This window comes from Anthonomus grandis, chromosome 7, assembly GCF_022605725.1.
Source record: "Anthonomus grandis grandis chromosome 7, icAntGran1.3, whole genome shotgun sequence".
NCBI lineage: Eukaryota > Metazoa > Arthropoda > Insecta > Coleoptera > Curculionidae > Anthonomus > Anthonomus grandis.
This window is the reverse complement of record NC_065552.1, coordinates 6,666,860-6,690,156: the sequence shown is the minus strand read 5'-3', so window position 1 is coordinate 6,690,156 and position 23,297 is coordinate 6,666,860. Positions and strand designations below refer to the sequence as shown.

Below are 23,297 nucleotides of genomic sequence, written 5' to 3'. Positions count from 1 at the left end.
ATGAAGAACTTTTTTTGTGACCGATTGAAGATGGTTAATTGGTGTCAGAAGAACTATAATATTATATTTCATATGTTTATTAGAAATTTTTGTGAAAATAATTTAATATAATTTTTTGAGAAAGTCCATTTTATGAATTTAGCTTTTTGTTAACTTCCCAACATATTTATATTGAATACCTAAACTTTGGAAAAATTTCAACTGAAAATAGCTACGCAGTTTCTTTTAGTTTTCTCAGAATTATGTTTATGAAATTCATTTGGTTTATCAAATCAATGATTCACCAGTTTTCTAGATGAACTGTTTTAATAGTATTCTCTTCTTTACTTTTAGCGCACTTGTTACCTAAATATCCATATCCCACTGGCCCATAGGAACATATAGATACATACCAATCAATCTCCTGTCTGTAGGTACTCTTTGGGTAGTTTTTGCCAAACTAACTTCTAAAGCTATTTAAAAAACCTCGCTTTAAATTAATAAAAACCACACAATCTTATTAACAACAAATAAATAGAAACCTGAATGAATCATTTTATTCAGCACATCACTTGTTACACACAAAACAAACTTCTTAGTATTAAAAGAAAACAAAACAAAAGAACATAACTCTTCATTCCTTCTTTACCCTTAAAAAAACCAGAACCACTTACATCATCACAATCTATCGACAAACCTAAACTTCAACGGTTTAGCGGGCGTAGCCAACAGCGAATTAGAACTCTCAATTTCACCATAGTTATACTCCACGATGAATCTCTTCAGTATCTTACTGGTGAGCAAGCCAATTTCCATTTGAGCCAATTCTTTGGCTTGACAGGACTTTGGACCGTAGCCAAAGGGCATTGAGGCGAACACTTGTAGATCTTTAGCCAGAGGGCTCACCTCGCCCGACAGCCAACGTTCTGGCATGAATTTTCTGGCATCTTCAAAGTATTCTTCCCGAAGGCTGGCTAAATGGACCGCTATGAGGACGTATGTTCCTTTGGGAATCTTGTATCTATGAATAATGGCGTCTGGAATGGAATTAAGAAAATCGGTTAACTTTTTAATTAATAAGAGATAATACAGAGTGTAGTGGCGGCTCGTAGGGTTGTCAATAGAGGAAAGGCTGGCCACTTTCAGATTATGATGGAAAATATAAATAAATAATAATAAAAAGCGCCCAATTATGTACATACGTGGACATACAGGTTTTTTGTAGACTAAAGATTTCTGTATTTCTTATACGATTTTTTAAATAAATCTTCACTAACTCAATTCCTGAGAAATTGGACATTATATGCCCTTTTATAATAAGAAGTGCAGAACATTTTAATAAACATAGATTCTCATATTTTTGTATAAATAAGTCTGACTAAAGTTTATTACCCAACAAGAACGAACAAGGAGCTGAGGGTTATAATGTGCCAGAAGAGTTTAGGAAAAAGTTAAACGTGCATTATAGAGTATGGTACAATTTGTGAATTTAGATTACAAAGTAGAAGTAAGGAATAAACAAAAAACATTTCCTTAACCGAGAACTTTGAACATTTACCGTGAAATGGGGTGAATAGAAACTGCTGGGTGAATAGCAACAAAAATGGGAAACTTCTTTTAAAAAAAATCAACATCGCTTCAATCTCCCAACGCTTCAAATTTGTTCTCAAACAGTCAACAGATGTCGCCATAACTACTTTAACAGGCCAAAGATGTTTTATGTTGGCAGCCCTGATTGCAGTATCAACCACCCGTCGGAGTGAACACATGTGCTTTTTTCATCACTAGCAAAACTTTATTTACAGTGGTTAGCTAAAAACAGGTAAGACATTGAGTTTTTGGTTAAAGTAGCTGTAAGGTGGCTGGTTTACATTGCCTATTTCAGAAATTGCTTGTCTTGCTTATTTTTTTTTGCTATGATGTAATATAATACATAACGTCACTTTTAAGTAATTTTGGGGTGAATAGAAACACGCTGTTTCTATCCACCCCATAATTGTTCTTCCTTTTGCAGGAAAATGCCTCGCGTTTATAAACCAGACCCTCGAGGTAAAACATATAAGAAAATTGATGAAAAAACTCTAAAAATAGCCCCTGCTTCAATTGACAACGGGATGAGTTATAGAGTGGCTCACGAAACATACAACATTCATTATTCTGTGCTTTATCGGCACCACAAAAACCGAAAGCTAAAGCGTCATGGAGGACAAACAGCCCTAACCAAACAAGAAGAAGATATTTTAGTCCATCAACTATAATAGTTTGTTCCGATTGGGGGTATCCACTTGACCATTTGGACGTCAGGATGATGATAAAAAATTACCTAGACAGTAGAGGTAAAACAATAACGAGATTTAAAGATAATATCCCTGGCAGAGACTTTGTCTATTCTTTTTTAAAACGTCACAAAAATTAAGTAACATCTAGAATCTGCCACAACATCAAGCGCTCAAGAGCTGCTGTTTCTCCCAATACTATCAATGCTTATTTTAACAATTTAGCCACGGAGTTGAATATGTACCGCCATCATACAACATAATAAATTACGACGAAACAAATTTAACTGACGATCCGGGTAGAAAGAAAGTAATCTCGAAAAGGGGCTGTCGCTATCCAGAACGTATTTGCAATACGTCGAAGTGTACGCTGCTTCAGCTGATTGAAAATTGTTCCCACCATACGTGGTTTACAAAGCTAAAAATTTGTATACATCTTGGACAGTTGGAGGACCAAAGGACGTCAAATTTAATAGAAGTCCATCAGGTTGGTTTGATGCGATTTCCTTCTCAGATTGGGTAGAGAGAACTGTCATACCTGCAGTAAAAGATCTACCGGGAAAGAAGTACTTAATTGGCGACAATCTGAGTTCACATTTTTCTGCAAGTACGGTATCTCTTTGCGAAGAAAATAATATTTCATTTATATTCCTCCCGGCTAACTCTACTCATCTGACCCAGCCTCTAGACGTGGTATTTTCCGGCCTCTTAAAACAGCTTGGCGACAGATCCTTGAAAAATGGAAAATGGGGGCTGGTTCAAAGCATTGCACGGTTCCAAAGGACAGATTCCCTTTCTTGCTAAATGACTTGTCAAAAGCTATTGAGCCTAATGGTGGAAAAAACATACAATCTGGGTTTAGAAAGTGTGGAATTTTTCAAGTCTTGGGATGCCTTCCGCAGCAAAATCTTGACGAGACAAATGATGAGAATCAGAACATTGAAGAAAGACTTAAGAACTCTTTGGTAAACCTTCTAATAACAATGAGATATGGCGATGGTCAAAATGTGAAGAGTCGACGTCGTAAAATTCAAGTTCCTGCTGGCAAAAGCGTCTCAAGTGCAGATTTTGAAAGCACGTTGGATAAAGACGATCAAGAGGATGATGATTTGGAAAAACATATGGAAACTTTAGATAAAGATTTAGATCCGGAAATGAATTTGCCCCTTAGTAATTTCATGCCAATAATGGCAAAAGCTCAAGATCATTCTTCAAGTGAAGACTCTGAAATGGAAAAAGATCAAGATCACTCTTCAGACACTTCAGTACCAAGTTTCACCGATAAGTCCGAGAATAAGTTGGATAGAAATAATTCATCAGCATCAGTCTGCTTTGAGGGTAAATTGTTCCGATGTGTTTGTCCTATTTCGCTTGATTCAATAGATAAAGGAACTTCTTACACACCTTGGCTTCTGGTGTGTTTTCCTACAAAATATCGAAATAGACAAAGAAATAAATATTTTATCGGACAAGTCATTAATATTACAGAAAATGACATTAAAGCCACTTTCTTAAGAAGTCGCCCCACCAAACACTCGTCAGGATATATATATGGATTTCCAGAAGTTCCGGATGTTTCCACCTTTCATTTTAGCCAGTTTGTTGGAGAGGTTTTCCCAGTTCATGATGAGATAGAAGCATCTACGTCAAGAAGAGACATTTTAAAATTTAATTTGCATCAAAGTTGTTGTAATTTAAATAATATATTTAAACTTGTTACATTTCTAGAGAAATAAATATTTTTTTCGTAAAATTGGTGTTTTTGTCAGTTTTTTATGTGTATTTATATTTTTTTATCAATTTAATTTTTTTTTCAGGTGTTCCTATTCGCCCTCGTGTGGGTAGAATAGCAAATTTGACCAATTTAAATGGGTGTTTCTATTCACCCTTAATGTGGGGTGAAAAAGAGCATTTTTATTTTTTTTGTGGAAAAACCTCTATTTAAAAAAAAATCTATTATGCGCTTTTTGATGTACAAGTCGAGACCTGTAGATTCCTTATTTTTTGTTGTCAAAAAGGTGACTACCATGTTAGCAACAGAGTAGGAAAGGTCCGAAACTGTTTCTATTCACCCCATTTTACGGTACTCAGGCATAAATATAAAAAAGTAACATTTTTGATATTCGCTCTGTATCTTAAAGGCAAAACATTTTTTTATTTGTTTATAAAAAGCTCTCTAACAGACATACGTAGCTGCCCAATTACAAAAAAGTAAAATATATTATAACAATTAACGAAAGCAAAGAAAACACAAAGTCACTGTCTCACAACATATCATAACAGGCTACACGTGTTTCGCTCTAGCTAGAGCATCATCAGGCCTTTATAAGCCATAGACAACCCTCACACTACAAAAATCAACGGGTTTATTTACGTTTTAAAACATAAATAACTTGTGTGTTTTCTTTGTTTTCGTCAATTTTGTATGTTGGTCTCTTTGTGAAGAATGACTAGAGAGAATTACTAAAACTAATAATGCAGCTAAAAATAACATACAAGACAATGCAAAATAAAAATAATTATTAATACTAACTAATAAACCGAAACCAAAGTTTACAGAATATATTATATAGTATATTTGGTAATAAACTTTGCCGAAACAGAACTGAACTGACCAGTAATGTACTGTTAAGTATTTATTATTGTAGGTAATTTCTGCGTTATGTGTATTGTTTCTTTGTATGTCTTCTACTATATACGGCATAAGTACAGTTTGGTCAAGTCCATAAGTGGCTTCGTAGCTGTTAATACATGTAATAAATATATAAATAAACATATTTGTTTAGTTTGGAAACAGATTTTCTCGCTTAAAAATAAAATGGCTTTTTTCCTTGTCCCATAAACCATTTTGATGCGTGTATGTATTGTACGTATGCATCTAATGCTTGGAGAGTTCGATAAATAGTTGCAACTATGGTTACAACAAAATTGGGTCTTTAACGAAAAATCTAGGAACTACTAGTGATATTAGTAAACGGTCAAATTTCCATCATTTTGCCGCGAACCTATCGTTTCCATGCATAAAACAAAAGTACATACTCGAATTGAACTAAATACGAAACCATGATATCCTATAAACAGGGAAAATATACTTAATTTTGTTTAATTTCATCGATAAAATGCTTCTTATCCATTCTATACAGGGTGCTATACAAAATTCGGTGCAAATATTTTAAGAGCGTATTGTTGGAGTTAAAATAAGATTTTTTCCCTATATACATGTGTCCTAAGATGCACCCCCTCGGAGCTACAGTCCACGCAAATTGCTTGAAGAAAATCGATTATTTAAAACAATGACTACAATTATCAAATAATCAAGTCAAATCTTTTAAAAATTTAAAGTCTCCGTTGTTCTGGGTCCTCTTGATATTTGCCGTCCCAAAAATGTTGTAAACTTTTAGGAAAGGATTCAGAGGAGCTTACCCTTATTATCCCTTACGCTCCAGCATGTCACAATTGTGTGAGTCTTATTAACATGGGATATAAACATCAAAATGATATTTTAACCGTCCAAAACGATACGACACGATTGTGCAAGACACCTCTTTATGCTTTTAACGCACGGGCTGGATTTAGTAGCCATTTTGACTTCGGCAGAGGAGCATGAATTACCGTTTTTTTTTTGTTTTATCGAATTCTTGTGACTTGTGATGGCGAATAACGGTAAGTTTTAAGTAAAATTAATTTAAACCGTGTTTTTAATGTCAAATTATTTAAGTAATGCATTGTTTTCCTTAATAAGCTCAAAAATATTTCAAAATATTTTGCGGCCATTTTTAGAAGTGCGTACTATGTCTCGCTGTATCACAATTGTAACGGCTGGGAGCCAACCAATACAAAAAAAATTCGGTACCGTTTTTTAATAGTTATGTTTTTTCTAGGATCCAAGAGATTATTAAACTTGGAGAGGCTCGCAGCCAATCCAGATGACGTGTATGAACTTCTTGATGACCTTGAGTCCGATTTCGAGGTGGAAAGCGATAATGATGATAAATTTTTTGCTCCACCTGAACGCGTTTTATCGGAAGATAAAAAGTCCGAAAGCAGCAGCGACAGCAGCAGCAGCAGTGACGAGGACGCGCCTAGACCTAGTATCAGCCAAAAAAAGTCTTCTGCTCCAACATGGGTAAAGCAGCCATTTGAAGGCAAAGAAATCCCTACTATGTTTGATAACCATGAACCTGAGCCAGTTTTGAGTCCATGGGGTTATTTTAGTAGATATTTCAATGATGAGTTTTTTGAGCAGCGTTAACTTCTCAGTATTACTTGCAACCACATGGTAGGGAAATTACTCCAAAATTGACTGATGAAGAAATTAGGCAATTTTTTGGTATGCATGCAATTATGGGATGTTTTAAGTTTCCTAGAATCCACCTTTACTGGAGTATCAAATATCGATTACCTCTCATAGCTAATGTTATGGCGCGTGACAGGTTTTATAAACTTCGAACAAATTTTCACGTAGTCGATAATCTATCAGTATCGGATGATATCAAAAAGAAGAATCATCTCTGGAAAGTTCAACCAATGATAGACCGAGTTCGACAAAGATGTCTTGAAATTCACAGGCCAGAGAATGGTTGTTTTTCAATTGATGAGCAAATGATACCCTTTTTAGGACGGTGTCCTATACGTCAATTTGTCAAAAATAAACCAAGGCCGGTTGGACTTAAAAATTTTGTCATTACAACGTCTTGTGGTACAATATTGGACTTCGAAATATACCAGGGTTCCTTGACGCCATTGCCAGATAAACAACTTGATAAACAACTTGGTTTAGGGCCATCAGTTATTCTTCGTTTAATACAAACCTTGCCACCTGGAAGCTTTATTTTTTTGACCGATATTTTTCCACAATACCATTATTTGAAAAATTAAAAGAATTAAAAATGGAAGGAACGGGAACCATAATGACAAACATGCAGAGTAAAAGGATGTGTATTTCAAAAAGATGCTACTATGAAAAGAGGCGACACAGAAGTGCACGTAAAAAATGATACGAAAGTATGTTTGACAAAATGGAAAGATAACAGTCGTCATGGCATCTACAGCTTTTGGAATAGAACCAGTAAAAACTGTTCAGAGATGGGATACAAACACAAAAAAACATATAGAAGTATCCTGTCCAAATGTAAATAAAGTTTATAATGAAAAGATGGGCGGAGTTGATATTTGTGATCAAATGACTTTTTGCAGTTTCGACTAGCATTAGGAGAATTTATGGTTTGTGGAACAAAAAAAAAGAAATCTAAACTATGAACACGCTCAAACGAATGAAAATGAAGAACCTTCTGCCAAGAAGGTAAGATATACACCTCTACCTTGTGAAGATAAAAGATTCGATGGGTTTGATCATTGGCCAGTACATGAGGATCAAAAAAATCCCAACACTTGTCGCCTGGAATCCTGTCAAAGTAGATCAAGAATCAAATGTATTAAGTGTAATGTTTACTTATGTTTACAAAAACACCAAAAGTGCTTCAAAACATTTCATGTTAAGTAGTGTATTTTCGTAGAAATAAACATTTTCAATATATTTTTCGTTTTTTTCACATTTGTGCCAGTATCATTTTGACTCCTATCCAACACAATCGTGAGAGTCCCTAAAATCTTATCAAATGCGTTTTTTTTTCTGAAAAAAATTAGGATCTCTAATGAGGTCATAATAAGCATTGGCGTAAAGTTTTGTCTCAAAATTCTAAAAAAATTATACTCGGGAGCATAAGGGTTATGTATGGTTCATATCTTATGTTTCCAATAAGAAATTTGAAAGTCTAGAACACTATCTAATTAGCCATGAAAAGATCCGATAGTTTAAATGGGTTTAATAATGCTCCCCTTTCGTTTATCAGCGAACTTCTCTAAAGTGCTTAATTATATCAAAAACATTAAAGAAATTTCTTATATTTCTCCCTTACAATCATATTTACACCACTTTTGGGAGGGAAAATGAAAAAACACCCGCAAAAAACGGGAACATGCAAATTTTCAGAAGAATTGACGCATAATTGTAGGTATGGTATCAAATAATCGATTTTCTTCAAGCTATTTACGCGGGCAGTAGCTCTGAGGGAAAACATTTTAGGGTACATGTTTACATGAAAAAAGTCTTATTTTAACTCCAACAATACGCTCTTAAAATATTTGCACCGAATTTTGTAACACCCTGTATATAAAATAGAAAAGTTTTAACATGTAAATCAAACAGATATAAATTATGACAGTGTTCTTTAGTAAGGATGACTGGTATCCTCCATAAGTATAGGACATTTTGGATTTTATACAACGTTGCAGATCTGCGTCATCTACCCCATGCAACCTACATATAATATTTAAAAGATTACGTGTTTTAAATTTGTGATGTCCTAGTTAAAAAATGTGGTCACTTGGTTTACCCATCTCAAAAGTATGTACATACCTTTAGCCAAAACTCTGTTCAAAATAGGAATCGGCGGGCTGAGTCTCATGCTCTCCTTCAAACAAGCCTGCAGATACGGCATGTTCTTCAATTTTTCCGGGGTGAGTACGTCGCCCCCCTGCTTCATCAACTCGTCGTAAAGTTTCCTCTGACATTTCGGGGCTTTCGCCAAGTGATAGAGCAAGAAAGCGACCGAATGTGCGGTCGCGTTCGCCCCAATGAGCAACATATCCAACATGACCGTCATCACGTCTTCCACCAGGACGTCATCCTTAAGTAGGAGACTTTCGATGAGAGAAAACTCGCTCGGTGATTTCAGGTCTTTCTTTTCCCTTATGGCGGATTGAGCGCGCTCAATGTATTTCGAGAGGATCGAGTCGATCGCGTCGCAGTTTCTCACCAGGGAACGCCACGCGGGGGTTTCTATGAACTTCCACACGTGAAAACCTATAAATATATAATAGCTGGTTAATTATAAAAAATAATTATAAAATTCAGGTGTTTTTTGTTCTTTTATTCTTCGAACACGTCGATTAGCATTCTCACTTGCGCGTTTTTGTCATAAAAATTTTCTATATAAGGGACCTCAGGTAGAAACTATGGCTTCAACATTAATTTTTTAAATGGAACAGTGTGTATATCACGACATACTAGACTAATGAAACATACGACATTAAAAAAATAAAAAATTATATGATATTTATTGCAACTGATGTTCAATTTGTTGTCCATTTACTTTAATGCATTTTTGAGGTCGATGCAGGAGCGTGCAAAACTTTAAGGGAAAGAAAAAAAAAGTACTTAGCAAAACTTAAGGAATCCAAGAAAAAGAAAGTTGTTAAGAAAGCATTGCAACTGGACAAACAGGACCAAGAAAATGATAATGTGTTTCCCTTTAGAAGATCTTCTCACGATAATGGCATTATGGCTACTAGCTGACGTGTATGATAAATAATGAAATGCAATTGTCAACACCGAGAAACCAGCTGATTCTTCATCATTCAAAAATGACACAAACACGCACAACATCTCGAAGGTCAACGAGAATCTTCCAGAACAGCGTTCTGCAGGGTATATAAGGAGCCGCATCACCGATAGTTTAGTTGTCAGTTCAATGAAGTAAAGCTCGGAATATTTTCGCGAAATTTAAAGGGTTGTAAATAGATACAGTAAAAATAAATATCTCTAGTAATCGTGAGTGATCGTGTTTTCGTAGTAAAGTGTGTAAGTAAATCAATTAGTTGACTATTTTTTGATTGTTTTAGTTTATACCTAACAAACGGGAAAAGCACTACAATATTGGCATTCAAATTTGCAAAATACATTCCATTAAAAGATATTATTATGCGTACAGATTATAGCAGCTCTAGATCAAAAGAAAATAGTAAACTTTACCGTATTCGCATTTCCTAATGGCCTCACTGGCTCCATTAACGCCACCCAAGATCCTGCCCGGATCGGAAGTGGGGCTCAGTCCCGTGGGATCCAGAAAGCCAAGTTTTCTAAAAATTACTTAAACTTAGTAAATTGTAAAACGCGAATAAATTCATCCATTTACCGTTTCATTGCTACGGAGCACATGCACTCCAGGCACCATTTAAGGATTTCATTTTTAAAAGTGCCAGGTACTTCGTCCTGTAGGTTTCTTATAGAGAGGAGGCGATCGACAAACTGGTCGGAGATCGAGTCGATCGTTTTAAAATGGAGCTCCGCGGACGTTTGGAGTGGTTTTTCGAGACTTTCGTGGATTTTTTCCCACTCCGGACCGGACCTGTACAGCAATAAGTGAGTAGGAAATGAGGCTTTAATAATAGTTTTGTATATATTTTGCTGCGGAGAGAGAAAACTTCTGTGAAATTCACTTCAAAAACTTTGGAAAAAGTTAGTGTAGGTGATTTTGAACAAAAGTTCCCTTTTCGGGATTATTTGGGAACTATGTGATTCCAAAGGTCGAACAGCACGTTATTAATTAATATAAAAGACTGCTGATAACGCAATGGGAATCATGATGAAGTCACGTTTCGGCAAGATGGTACACTAACATACCCTTACAAAATGCACACAAATTTCTTACCAACGGACGTAAAATGATGTTTATCTGCTATTGACATGTTTGTTCCAACTAAACATTCTAAATCATTCAATGTTCCCACTTAGTACAAAGTTCGAAAACATTAAGGATCACATGAAGTATAATAATTTTTCGACTTTTTGTGATGAATGTTTTAGGTCATATATTGAAATTTTCCCGGATCCTTCTTCACCTTGGAAACACATGAATAAACTAGGTAGGTCTGAGTCACTCCCCAATAGCATGCATATGGAAGACGAGGTTGCTAGCAATGTTCAAGATATTGTGAACTTATTTGCCAGGTATTTTAAAGCTACATTAAGGCGAAGCTGTCAGCAAGTTTACAGTCAAGATTACAAGATTATAGTCCGGATTAAAATTGCATTTCTTTTCTTTTGTTAGACATTTGATGACATTTTACGCCTTCCTAACAGAAACTCTTTTGGCGCTGATCGTATCCCATCAGGTTTTCCTAAAAACTGCGTGTGTACTATTATTGCATCACCGTTTTAATCTTCGTAATAGAACTGATATTTGTAACTATCGAGGTGTGTGTATTGAATTTGTAATTCCTAAGCTCTTTGACAGGTTGTTTCTTGTACAATTCTCATTGGACTGTAGGCGATCGCTGTGTGATCATCAACATGGTTTTTCTCAGGATAGATCTACAGTAGAGTTTTTCGAAAATTTTGAAAGTTCGCATACGGAGCACCCCTATAATGGTTCAGATTCTATCTGATCCACCTATTTCCCTATCCCCGTTATACCCAAAAAACCAAAGCACTTCCTAAGCTACCCCAAAATCCCCCCTTTTCAATGTTTTTTTTCACTCTAGCTAAATGACCCCTATTTGTAGAGGGGCCACTACAACGTAGTGGACCCACCATTTTAAGCCCCTAAACGCACTCTTTCACCTAGAAAAGTCAATTTTTAATTTTTAAACCCCTATAACTATCCCTCCTGACACCCCAATGACCCCAAAATTTTATGAAAAGTTGCACCCTCCCACCCACTAACACTATGCAAAATTTCATTATTTCACCATAATTACGGACCCCAATAGAAGGAAAATACTTTCGAACCTCCTCACACCTCCTCTATGGCACGGACACCTCTAGACTAACCACCATTCTCATTTAAAAACACCACCCTATTTTCATTGAAAATTTCATTAAAATCCATTAATAATTTCACTCTAATACCGTTGATTGAATATTCAATCAACGCTAATACGTATCTAACTTGTTGAAATACCAGTATGATTTTATCGGTGCTTTTGAGAGATCTATACTGGTTGAAAGCGTATTGATAATGTATGATCGAATTTTGTCATAGTTTTTTAAATGGTCGCATACATTTAGTTAGGATAAATAATTATATTTCTTATGGTATTGAAGAATCTTCAGTTGTGTCTCAGGGTTAGCATATTGGCCCTGCCTTTTTTAAATTGTTCATAAGATATTTAAAAAATGAATTTTTTTAAAAAGCATTTTGCTTTTGTTGATGACTTTAAAACTGTATAAACCCATTGAGTCATACCTTAATCGTTGATTGAGAATATTGAGAATATTTATACTTACGTCAATAAATAATTTTTGGGAGTTACTTTTCAAAAGGTTTTCAAGTTATATAAGGCTACAACGAACAGTAGCTTACATTTTACGATTTGTACATAATATTAGGGCTCAGGTAATTAAACGAGCCGGTCCTCTTTCTTTAGACGAGCTTAAAAAGGCAGAACTTCTTATTCTCAAATCAATACAAAGCCAGGCATTCTCAACCATATTCCTCCACCTCTCTAAATCACCCAACGTTAAAATTGCTAACAAACAAATTCTAAAATTAAATCCATTCATTGATTCAGACAAACTAATCCGTGTCGGAGGTAGATTATCACAAGCACTGATACCCTATGATCATAAATACCCTATTTTATTGCCCTCTTATAATAAGGTAGTTAACCTTTTGTTACAAAAGGAACATCTCAGACTGGGCCACGTAGGTCCCCAAACTCTTTTATCAAATATTCGCCTTCGATACTGGCCTCTTAACGGCCTAAGAGAAATTAAGAAGATTTCTATCAACTGTTTAAATTGTTTTAAATTTAAAGCACGGACCTTTCAACAAATTATGTCAGATTTGCCCAAGAAAAGAGTTGTATCCTCTCGACCATTCTCTAAAACAGGTGTGGACTTTGGTGGACCCTTTTTTATAAAGGCATCGAATTTAAGGCGCGCTAAAGTTGAAAAAGGTTATATTGCCTTATTTGTATGCATGGCAACCAAGGCTGTTCACATCGAACTAGTCTCAAGCCTTTCGACTCAGGCATTTTTGGCATGTCTAAAACGTTTTATTGCTAGAAGAGGTCTTCCTACCACAATTTTCAGCGATAATGCAACCAATTTTTTAGGTGCTAATAATCAAATTAGAGAACTTTATTCGATGTTGTCCTCCAAAGCAACTCAAAATGACATCCATAATTTTTCCTCTAGTTATGAAATTCAATGCAAATTTAGTCCCCCACAATCTCCTTATTGGGGCGGCTTATGGGAAGCTGCCATTAAAAGCACTAAACACCATATTAAACGTGTAATCGGTGATCAGCAGCTTACTTTTGAAGAATTTGCCACTATTTTGACTCAAATTGAGGCCATTTTAAATTCCAGACCGCTTCAGCCCTTATCCGATGACCCCTCTGACTTGCACCACTCACCTCATACCCCGACCGTGATCACTGCAATATTTCAAAAAATCGGTTGGATCGTTGGCAAAAATGTATTCAAATACAACAATTAATTTGGAAACGGTGGATCAAGGAATACCTTAATAATTTGCAGAACAGGCCTAAATGGTTGTCCCTGAAACGCGATATTAAGGTCAATGAGGTTGTTCTTCTAAAGGAAAATAACACACGACCTTTAGAATGGCCATTAGCCAGGGTTCTAGAGGTTATCCCGAGCAAGGATGGACACGTTAGACTAACTAAGATAAAAACAAGCAAGGGTATTTACGTCAGAAACATAACTAAATTATGCCCATTACCTCAACTCGAAGATTGAATTAATTTAAAGTTACCTACGCAGTTATATATTCGTTTATATTCTTATAATACAATTACATATACGAAATGTTTATAATATACGAAATAAGCATTTAAGTAACTTAATACTTGTGCATGCTTTTGTTCGAATTACGATATCAGAAAAACCAAATTATACTCTTACAAAAAATGCTTGGATTCCAACTCTTTCCTTAACAATCAAAATAAACTTATTAACAGAATAATATACATATTATACACAAAAATAAACTAGTAAGAAATATAACAGAATACATGTTTTAAATCAATTCAATATCAATAATCAAAAACAAAATTGAACCTAAATGAAAATAACGTAATTTCAGATAAATCTGTTACATTTAAAAATATACACTATTTACATTAAAACCACGAAAAGAAAAGATCAAACATAATACGCTGTTGAACCAGTAAATTCAATTAATCATTGGTCTAAATTTATTCAAATTAATATCAGGAGGAAGTAAGTTATAAAATTTTGGCCCTAAATAATCTATAAAATGAAGGTTTATTTGCTTATGATTTTGTGGTAAATTCAAATTGTTGTACATATTACTTCTGTCTGGTACATTGGGAATGCGTGATTTGTCTCTTTGCTATATCAGTTTTATGTACAAAAGAGCATACGTTTTGTACATACAGATGACTTATATCACTAATATTTTCATTATAAAGTAACTCGGTAGAGCCTAGCCTCGAATGTCCCTAAGAATGTAGTTTTGTACTACTTTTAAAGGTTGAAGAATAGTTTTATAAGTACCGCCCCATGCAATTATGCAATACGAGAGGAGAGACTAGATTTATAAACAAGCAAACATAATTTATTGCCCATTATTTCCCGAAGAACATAAAATGTATGTATTAAAGTTCTGACTTTATCACAGAGATAACCAATATGTTGATTCCATTTTAAGTGTTGGTCAATGATAATGCCAAGACATTTAGTTTTATAAGTTTCGGTGATTACTTCGTTAGTTTTATGGTTGACAGTTATATAGTTAAATGTGGTCTATTTTTATTACATATAGAAAAAGCTATATAATTTGTCTTCTCCATGTTTATCGTGAGTTTTTGGGTACATAACCAATCCCTGACCTGTCCAAAACCCACACACAAAGTCTTTTTCGCTTCTTCCCATGTGTTGCCCTTGAAAATTAAGGTCATGTCATCGGCGAAACTTTTTATATGTCCTGGTATTTTTAATTTCAGCAATTCGTGTATATAGGCCACAAAGAGAATTGGTCCCAAAATTGTACCTTGGGGTACACCTATGTTAATTATTTCAGGATCACTAAGAGTATCATTTAGTTTAAGAAATTGTTCTCTGTTCTCAAAGTAACTCCGAAGTACCTGTTTTGCCAAACCTCTAACCCCATAGTGTTCTAAAGTATTTAAAAGGAAGTTGTGTGGCACAGTATCGAAGGCCTTAGCAAGATCTATAAAAACAGCAATACATTTTTTACCGTTGTTAAGGTTATTAGTAACTTCAGATATGAGTTTATAGACTGCATGTGCCGTGCTGATACCCTCTGAGAATCCAAATTGATTATCTGATAATACACCAAGCGAGTTTAGAAATGATTTTAAGCGATCCTTAATGCATTTCTCTAGAATTTTAGAAAAGTTGTTTAATAAACTAATTGGTCGATAATTCACAATTTTGGATGTGGGGCCTTTTTTATGTATTGGCGTGACAATCGATTGTTTAAAGTACTTCGGTATAGTGCCGCTTGTAAAGATAAGGTTTATAATATGACTTAAAGGTTCAGTTATGTATTTGTTAGTTAGTTTTATGGCACGTGTTGGAATGAGATCTATTCCTGGGGCAGCGTTTGTCTTTAGTGTTGCAATGTGTTTAATTATTTCATTGTTATGTACAGGTGTTAAAAATAATGAGGTTTTTGCTGGTTCTAGGATATCGTTTATACGGATATTTTTCTCCGGAGGCGAAATCTTATCTTTCACTTTATTTCCAACATTAATAAAATATTTATTGCAATAATTGGCCATTTCTTTATTTGTTGAAAATTTCTTGTTACTTTCGTCCATTATGCTGGCTTCAATCTTCCTATCTGTTTTTGTGTTTGTGGCGTCACTGATAATTTGATAAACTTTTTTTATATTTTTACTATTTTCTGTAATTTGGCTTTTATAATACTCATACTTAGTTTTTTTAATTAAATCATTCACATAGTTTCTAAATTGTTTATACTCCACATATTTTAGAAATATACGCATATAAGTTAAAGTCTTTGGTATACATTTAAAGTTTTAGGTATTTAGGTGTAAAGATTTATGTATATCCTAATTTTAGTTCTAGCTCTTTATAAAACTCGTTAAGTAACAATAAGTTAATTAGTTCTAGCTTATTGAAGGCAGAGCCTTCAAGGCCGGGGTGTATGTTCAAACATCAACTGAACCATTTTTATTTCTTTCCTTTTAAAAGGTTTTGTGCCTTATCGTTATTTCAACTGTGTCGCACATGTTCGACTTTCTCATCTGGCTCTCTTGAAAAAATCAAAATTCTTGGGAACAGATAAAGGCACGCAACCCTTGGGTGGCAAATATACCTACTTTTTAAGAGGTTTGACAAAAATGTAAAATAATATAAAAGCATTCTCTTTACGACTCTCTCTCAGTTTAGATCTCCGAACTTATAAATATTATATAATACCGAACTTATATAATAATTCTTCTCTCCAACTCTCGTCAAGCAACGCTCAATAATTTCTCTCTCTCTTTAAATTAGTCTCTTTTGTTTGTATATCCTATTTATAATCAAAGATAATCATAGGTGTTGTTACAGTTTAAGGCATTGTACGTAGGCTGTTGAATAATCTAGAATATATATTAATTAAAATATATAAAGTCAACAGGCCTTTTCTTTTCCTTCACGGACCTATGGAATTTACTCTGAAGGAAATAAAGATTTTCTCCGTCGATGTTTATGGTGTGCCGAGTCATATCGAAACATTAGTTGGTATTATTCCCAAATATTCAATTAACGCCTTGATGTTGAGCTACTTCAATTGGATTTAAATAATATTGATGAGTGGCGTAATAGCAATGGCGTAGAAATGAACTTAAAAAAGTGTGTATGTATTTCGCTTGGTCACAATCAATAATAAGGAACTTAGGTCAGTAGATACAGTTGCATGAAGGAGAGAAAAGTGTGAGCTCATTGACGTTGCACCTCCTAAAGCCGTATGTGGATTGGATTACGAGATCGCCGGGATCAGATTTGATGAATCTCTCAATTTCACCATATATCAATCTCCATCAGACAATTTTGACAATTTTCTTGACAAGTTGGAGGATTTTCTGAATGCCCTTCCTATAACTCATCACTTATAGGGCAGAAGTTACAATTTTTTGTAATTATCACTTCGACTATAATGCTTTTAACATTTTATAAGATCTTGAATGGTTTATATAATTACCCTACTTTTTTGGAATACCTGTTCCTTTAAACACCTGTCAAAGTGCTAAGTGCTATAAGTCCCCTATATTTCGTTTATCTTTTCATTTAGCCAATTATGTTTTTTTTTCTTCACTCACTAGAACACTTTGGATTTGTCTAATGAAAATAGCTTGGATCCATTTTCCAGCGATTTATTGTTTTTTCATTTTCTTGAAGATCGGGGATAAAACGCGTTAAAGCACTTACACTTACATATACAGGTCTGGCAAACTTAGGTCTTGGGTGTAGAAATCAATATCTTAATGTTTTCGGCAGTTGAAAAAAGGCGAAAGTTTACCACTTTTGCAAGTATTTTGTTATAAGTCTATAGCTGTTTAAACTAAAGTTATGTTTTTCTGGTTTTGCGATCTTACAGTATCGAAATGGAAAAACTTACATCAAAAAAGGCCCCGCTTGTCTCAACCTCCTGTGTTGCAACCGATACTTCTCGACCGAATCCAAACACGCCCTCACCGGTTGCTGTCCTTCATTTTGAAACACGATACTCGCGTGTTCTGGTCTGGAAAGGAGCACCACGTCACCACCAAACGGGCCGTGGAGACGTACCACCGGACCATAAACGTTAAAGAACTTTTGAAAGAATCTCGCGTTGCCGCCCCAACTCAGAAGATTACCTAAAAACAGCATAATTAGTGCTGCTTTTTACAATTTACTTACACTGGATATTATATTATGGAGATTTGAGTCTTGGCAACAGACTTACCAAAAAATTTACCTAAGTTCATAGCTTGAAAGAGGGCCCCGCCCGTAAATTCGGCACTCAAGAGGGGCACGTAACTCCAAAATTTGGATATGTAACGCAGACTGTGCGGGCCGGGGATGGCATCGAATGGGCAAACGTTTGAATCGAACTTTTGCACCGATGGGATTTCGATGCTTTTTGGGATATCCGGCATTTTTGGCACTACTACGTCCGCCTGCGGCTTGCTGATTGCATCTGCTATATAAGAAAAATGTATTAATTTTCGTTATTGAACAATGGTAGTATATAGGTCACTACAGATATAATGATATAACGAGAAATTACAACAGAGTTGACGAAGTGTGAAGTGATTAGTGTCAGACATATCCTCTTAACACTATAAGGTCTTGCAGATAGGAGTAACAGGGCTCTGATAGACCTGCATTATTTACAATTGGCCCTGTACTATTTACAATTTATGTGAATGGGTTATTTGGGATAATTAAAGAGGAGCAGGGACAGTTAGTGTATTTTGCTGATGACACAGCACTGATTGTTACAGGTAACACTTGGCTTGAACCAAAAATAAAGGCCGGAACTGCACTTAAACATATAAAAGCCTGGTTTGATCAGCACTGTCTAACACTGAATGCCAGAAAGTCAGGTTTTCTGAACTTTTTAGCTTGCAGGACTAGTCACAAAGTTAAAAGTTCATCAGTATGAATGCCAAGATAGTGCGCACTGCCAATGTCAACTGGAAATTGTTTCTATTGATGAATGCAAGTACCTTGGAGTGATACTGGACTCTAACGTAAAATGGCAGGCACATGTTCAGTATTATCAGTTGCGTAAGTTTATGAAGTTAAAAGCTCTAAAAATGGCGTATTCTGCTATTGTTGAGCCTATACTGAACTATTGCATATTATTGGCATGGGGGGGCTTCTTGTCAATATGTGTTAGAGCCATTAATTATTACTCAAAAATACTTACTAAAGATCATTCATAATAAAAATAAGATGTACTCTTCAATCCAATCATTTTAAAGATGCATAAGTGTTGACAGTAAACTAGATTTATATTAAGGTTTATCTCAAAAACAAAAATAAATCTAAACTTTATAAATCATGGACTCAATATGGCAGAAGTCCCAAATGTAAGACTTACAAAATGTCAAAGAAGCCTTTTATAAAAAAATGCGCCAAAGATTTTTAATATATTTAATATATAACATATTAATGAACTAAAAATTGCTCCTTATAAAAAAATAAAAAATAAATTAAACAATTGGTTGATCGTTAATAATATTGTATTAATTATATATAAACATATTTATTAATAGTTCTATTGTATTATAATTATCAAAGTGATACATTTTGTGAAAAAAGTAGGTTATTAAAATTTGTTATATTGTAAAAAATACATGTTTATTAAAGTAATTAGATAGCTTTATACACACACAGAGCTATATTGCGTATAATATCTATTTGGTTTATGATGTATTATTTTAATGAATAAATCCAATGTATGTAGAAGGGAGACCAGGTCCGGTCCACCTTCTAAGATGGGATCCCCATATACTCGCTGGGATAGCACGCTACAATCCTTCAAGCTGAAGTACAGCTTAGTAGTTTTAGTCGCTGCGTTAAAAAGCGGATAGAACAATAAATAAATAAAAAATTATAGACTAAATTAAATTGTGGACACCGTAATACAGTCTTGCACTGGAATGAGCAGAAACTAATGAAAGAGCTACAGAGTTTATAAAAGATGATTTTAGATCGTCTAAATGCCGTCGCTAAAACATCTTTGTACCTTTTTATCCCTATTTTAAGACTTTTGACTTCTTTCAAAATCGTCTCAGATGACCTCATATTAGGCGTAATTTTGGAGTTGAAATTAATACGTCACTTTAAGGTAACACGAAAACAACTTGCAATTGAGGTTTTCAAGAGGTTTTTTTAAAGGTTAAGATTGATTTCGAATGATTCGCAATGACTTCTTAAAGACTTCTAAGTGCTTGCCAGGCAAACACAATATACAAGAGATAATTTTTGTGGCCTTTGCATAACCTATTTGTTACTTCTTTTAAGTCGTCTTAAAACGTAATTTTGAATGTGTCATTAGCAACTTCAAATTAGTCAGCACTTATACTACAGATAACAAGATGACTGGTAATGACTTCCAAATAACATTGAATAAACGTCTCCGTTGTCAGTAAAGAATGTTTTATGACGTCTAACCTTATAGCTGAAAAGTGTGGTTATGTAGAATTCTATGTGAATACGGGATCTTTGCGACAGAAATAAAAAATAATAGTTAAAAAAACTAAAAAAACACGCTTTTATTGCTAATCGAACTAAGAAATAGAAAATAATTTTTAATTACAAAGAGTTTTTATTACAGTAGTACAAGGACAAATAATTATTAATTACCTCAAATAAAAATCATATTAAAATTTAAGTTATTAATAGAATAATTCAAATCAGAATAAAAAGCATGGGGTAAAAACTAAATATACTATATATAGTCACAGTATAAAGAACAAGATCTAGTTTATGTTCGGTGATATAGTATAGTCTCTATACTTGTATCGATTTAAAGAGAGAACGAAAATACTTCATCGGTTCATGATGGAATATCCCCATTTCTGCGATGCTCCTTTTAATTTGCTGTTCTTTTTACAAGTGTCAATAAAATTGTCTTTAATGCAATCCACAATTGTATTTGGAAAGCTCGGTATATAAGAAGAGGAAGTATACCGGCCAGGTAATCTTTCTTGAATGTGTGTAATATTATAGAGATTCTGATTAGATAATTAATTATAATGTAATTTTTCATGTCCAAGGTCTGACTTGCGTCGGTTAGCATGGTTTTTTACTGATCTCGTGTTTACTACAAAAATTTGTCCTGTTAATTTTAGTCATATTTCTGAATCAATTAATCAAGCAGCTTAGGTTGATTTGACTTTTTTCTGACTTTCAAAAAGCTTTTGGGGCAAAGCATTAAATCGAAATCTTTTATTGCTAGCTCGCTATAGGGTTCAAATCTAGGTCCACTATTGCTCATTCTATTTAACAATTACTTAGTACCTTACTCATTTGTCATATTAAGGACTATGGACATAATTGCTGATTTCTTAAGAACTGCCTGAACTACTTGAGAGTTAAGTGTACTGAAAACATACTGGGACTAAATGCTGCTAACTATAGTGTGGTCAGAAATTCTAGCTGAAATATTCCAATCATCTACAATAATTATTTCAATAACTCCATAGTAATCAATTTTATGTACACTGTTATCGGTCAGATGTTGGTTCGTATTCTTCAAGGCAAATTTAATTACGAAATAATAGGAAGGCTGCACATAAAATTTGCGACATTTTTCTCTTTTCTGGCGGTGCTCTGATGATAATAAGGTTATTTAAGGAACTGATTCAAAGCTGGCATTATTAGTATCTACAAAACATAACAAACAACATATTGACCCTATTAAACTACAAGCCTACTATTAGCCTAAGTTTATAAACTATTAGCCTAGTAAATCTCAAAAGAAAGGACAAAAAAGATTAATAATCCTCTATGCAAGATTAGGATGACATTGTATCAAACGCTTTCTAAATAACAACCAAAGCCAATTTCCTTAATAATTGATTATTTATACTGTCTAATCTACTAAGGAATAAGGAACATTACTCCTGAATTGAGTAGGGGGTAATAACTTGGTGATTTTATTAAATTGTTATTGACCCTTATGCATTTACCATAACCATTTTGTTTCTCCTGGTATAATTTTTACTTATTGCCTCTTTCGTTGCTAATTTGTTGATAGTAAATTTATATTGACCATTATATTTACTATAATCTTTTGTAATACCCTGTAGACTCTACTTTACAGACTTTGTTCTTCTTAGAACAAAGTTCCTAATCAAATTAAGTTGCGGTATTTGGACGAATTTTTATATTTTATTTAATGTTTTAACAAGTGTGTATAACTGTTAATTTTTATTGTCTAAGTTGTGAATTTTTAATCTTTTAATCTGTTTTTACAATATAGTCATACATTTTGTAAACATTTCTGTTTAATTTCTAAAACCCAGACCTATGTATCTAGTAGGAAATGGGATCTATTAGATAAAAAGATATGCAAAGAGAAAAAGTGATAAATGGAGGACTTTGTTTAATATGAAGTCGAAAAAAGTCTACTATTTTCAACCTGCATTTTCAGTATTCAAAGAAGTAGAAATTTGTTATGTAGATATAAGATACATATACATAGGATATATTGTGGTTTATATACGAGTATGTAATATTTTATTTATTCTTTCTGAAATAAATGTTTAAACTTGTTTTATTTAGGATCTTTTGTTCTAACCCAATCCCTAAACTTTTGTTCTCATACACTCTCTACTTATAAAAAAACACATTAAATAGAAAAAAATTAAGATATTAGAAAAAAAATGCTTTGTAACTAAGAAAGAAAAACAAAATGTTACTTTTTCATATATTGAATAATATTGCTTGCCAAAACATAAATAATTGATATTAGACTATTATGATAAATGTTTAACTTCTCTTTTGCAATTTACTTAATTTGGTAACATATTTTTGATTTCACTTATCTAATTAACCTTTAAAAGCTTGTTTTTACAACCTTTTAGAAGGATATTTCTATTTGCTTATAAATATTTTAAAAATATGCCTTCAGAAATACGAATTTCAGCGAAATTTATTTTGGTTACTTTTAAATATCCCGCTACTAAATAAATTTAAATCCCCCACTCATTTTTTGACGTTTCCGTTTCCTGTTAGTTCAAGAACGAAGAACACGCTCGAGGATCGCTATAAGCAAACTGTGTCAATTATCGCGCACGAAATTGAACCCTCTATTTTTATTAATTTCTCTATGAGCCCAACTATAAGTTTATTTAGCGACAAAATTGACCCTAAAAAGCTAAAAATTCGGAAAAATCACAAATTCCTACCTGTACTACCCGCATTTACAACAGGTGATTGAGGAACCGCGGTCTCGGCCACTTTGGCTTCGGCCGCGTAAGAAGCGGCCGCATTTATTCGCCTGATTTTCGCCAAATTCAAGGGGGAAACTCTTGCGGAAAATCGCAACATTTCTTCGGGAAATTTTCACGGAAAACGAACTCGACGCGCTTTTATGATTTTGACGTTTCTGTCGTTTGTCAAAATGGCGCCGGTGGCAATTGTTATGTTGACGTTCTTGTCACTTTTCATGGCCAGCTTGGGGGTGCAGCGATTGTATACGGGGGGGAGTATTAGAAAGAAGAGAGTTTTGGTTATTT

General features: G+C 34.1%; 1 protein-coding gene across 3 annotated transcripts; it reads right to left on the bottom strand.

Moving 5' to 3' along the window:
- Positions 1–519: 519 nt before the first annotated feature.
- LOC126738581 (cytochrome P450 CYP12A2-like) lies at positions 520–23,191 on the bottom strand. Of its 3 annotated transcripts, none has more exons than XM_050443980.1 (7): positions 22,968–23,191; positions 18,020–18,244; positions 17,681–17,918; positions 10,232–10,444; positions 10,069–10,175; positions 8,674–9,120; positions 520–1,016 (listed from the first exon to the last, which is right to left on the bottom strand). In XM_050443980.1, the coding sequence occupies exons 1-7, from the start codon at positions 23,107–23,109 to the stop codon at positions 658–660; spliced, it is 1,731 nt and encodes a 576-aa protein (XP_050299937.1). In that variant the 5' UTR covers positions 23,110–23,191; the 3' UTR covers positions 520–657. The 3 variants fall into 3 exon arrangements, with proteins under 3 accessions (XP_050299937.1, XP_050299936.1, XP_050299935.1); XM_050443979.1 differs by having other exon boundaries at positions 18,008–18,241; XM_050443978.1 differs by having other exon boundaries at positions 18,008–18,244; positions 22,968–23,190.
- Positions 23,192–23,297: the final 106 nt, after the last annotated feature.

Bases quoted from the DNA above. Each gene is read 5' to 3' on its own strand.
- LOC126738581 (XM_050443978.1), bottom strand. From the start codon at position 23,109: ATGTTGCGATTTTCCGCAAGAGTTTCCCCCTTGAATTTGGCGAAAATC. The intron at 9,121-10,068 runs GTAAAGTTTACT...ATATATTTATAG, and splicing joins CATTAGGAAATGCGAATACG to GTTTTCACGTGTGGAAGTTC. The intron at 1,017-8,673 runs GTATGTACATAC...ATTCCATTCCAG, and splicing joins GAACAGAGTTTTGGCTAAAG to ACGCCATTATTCATAGATAC.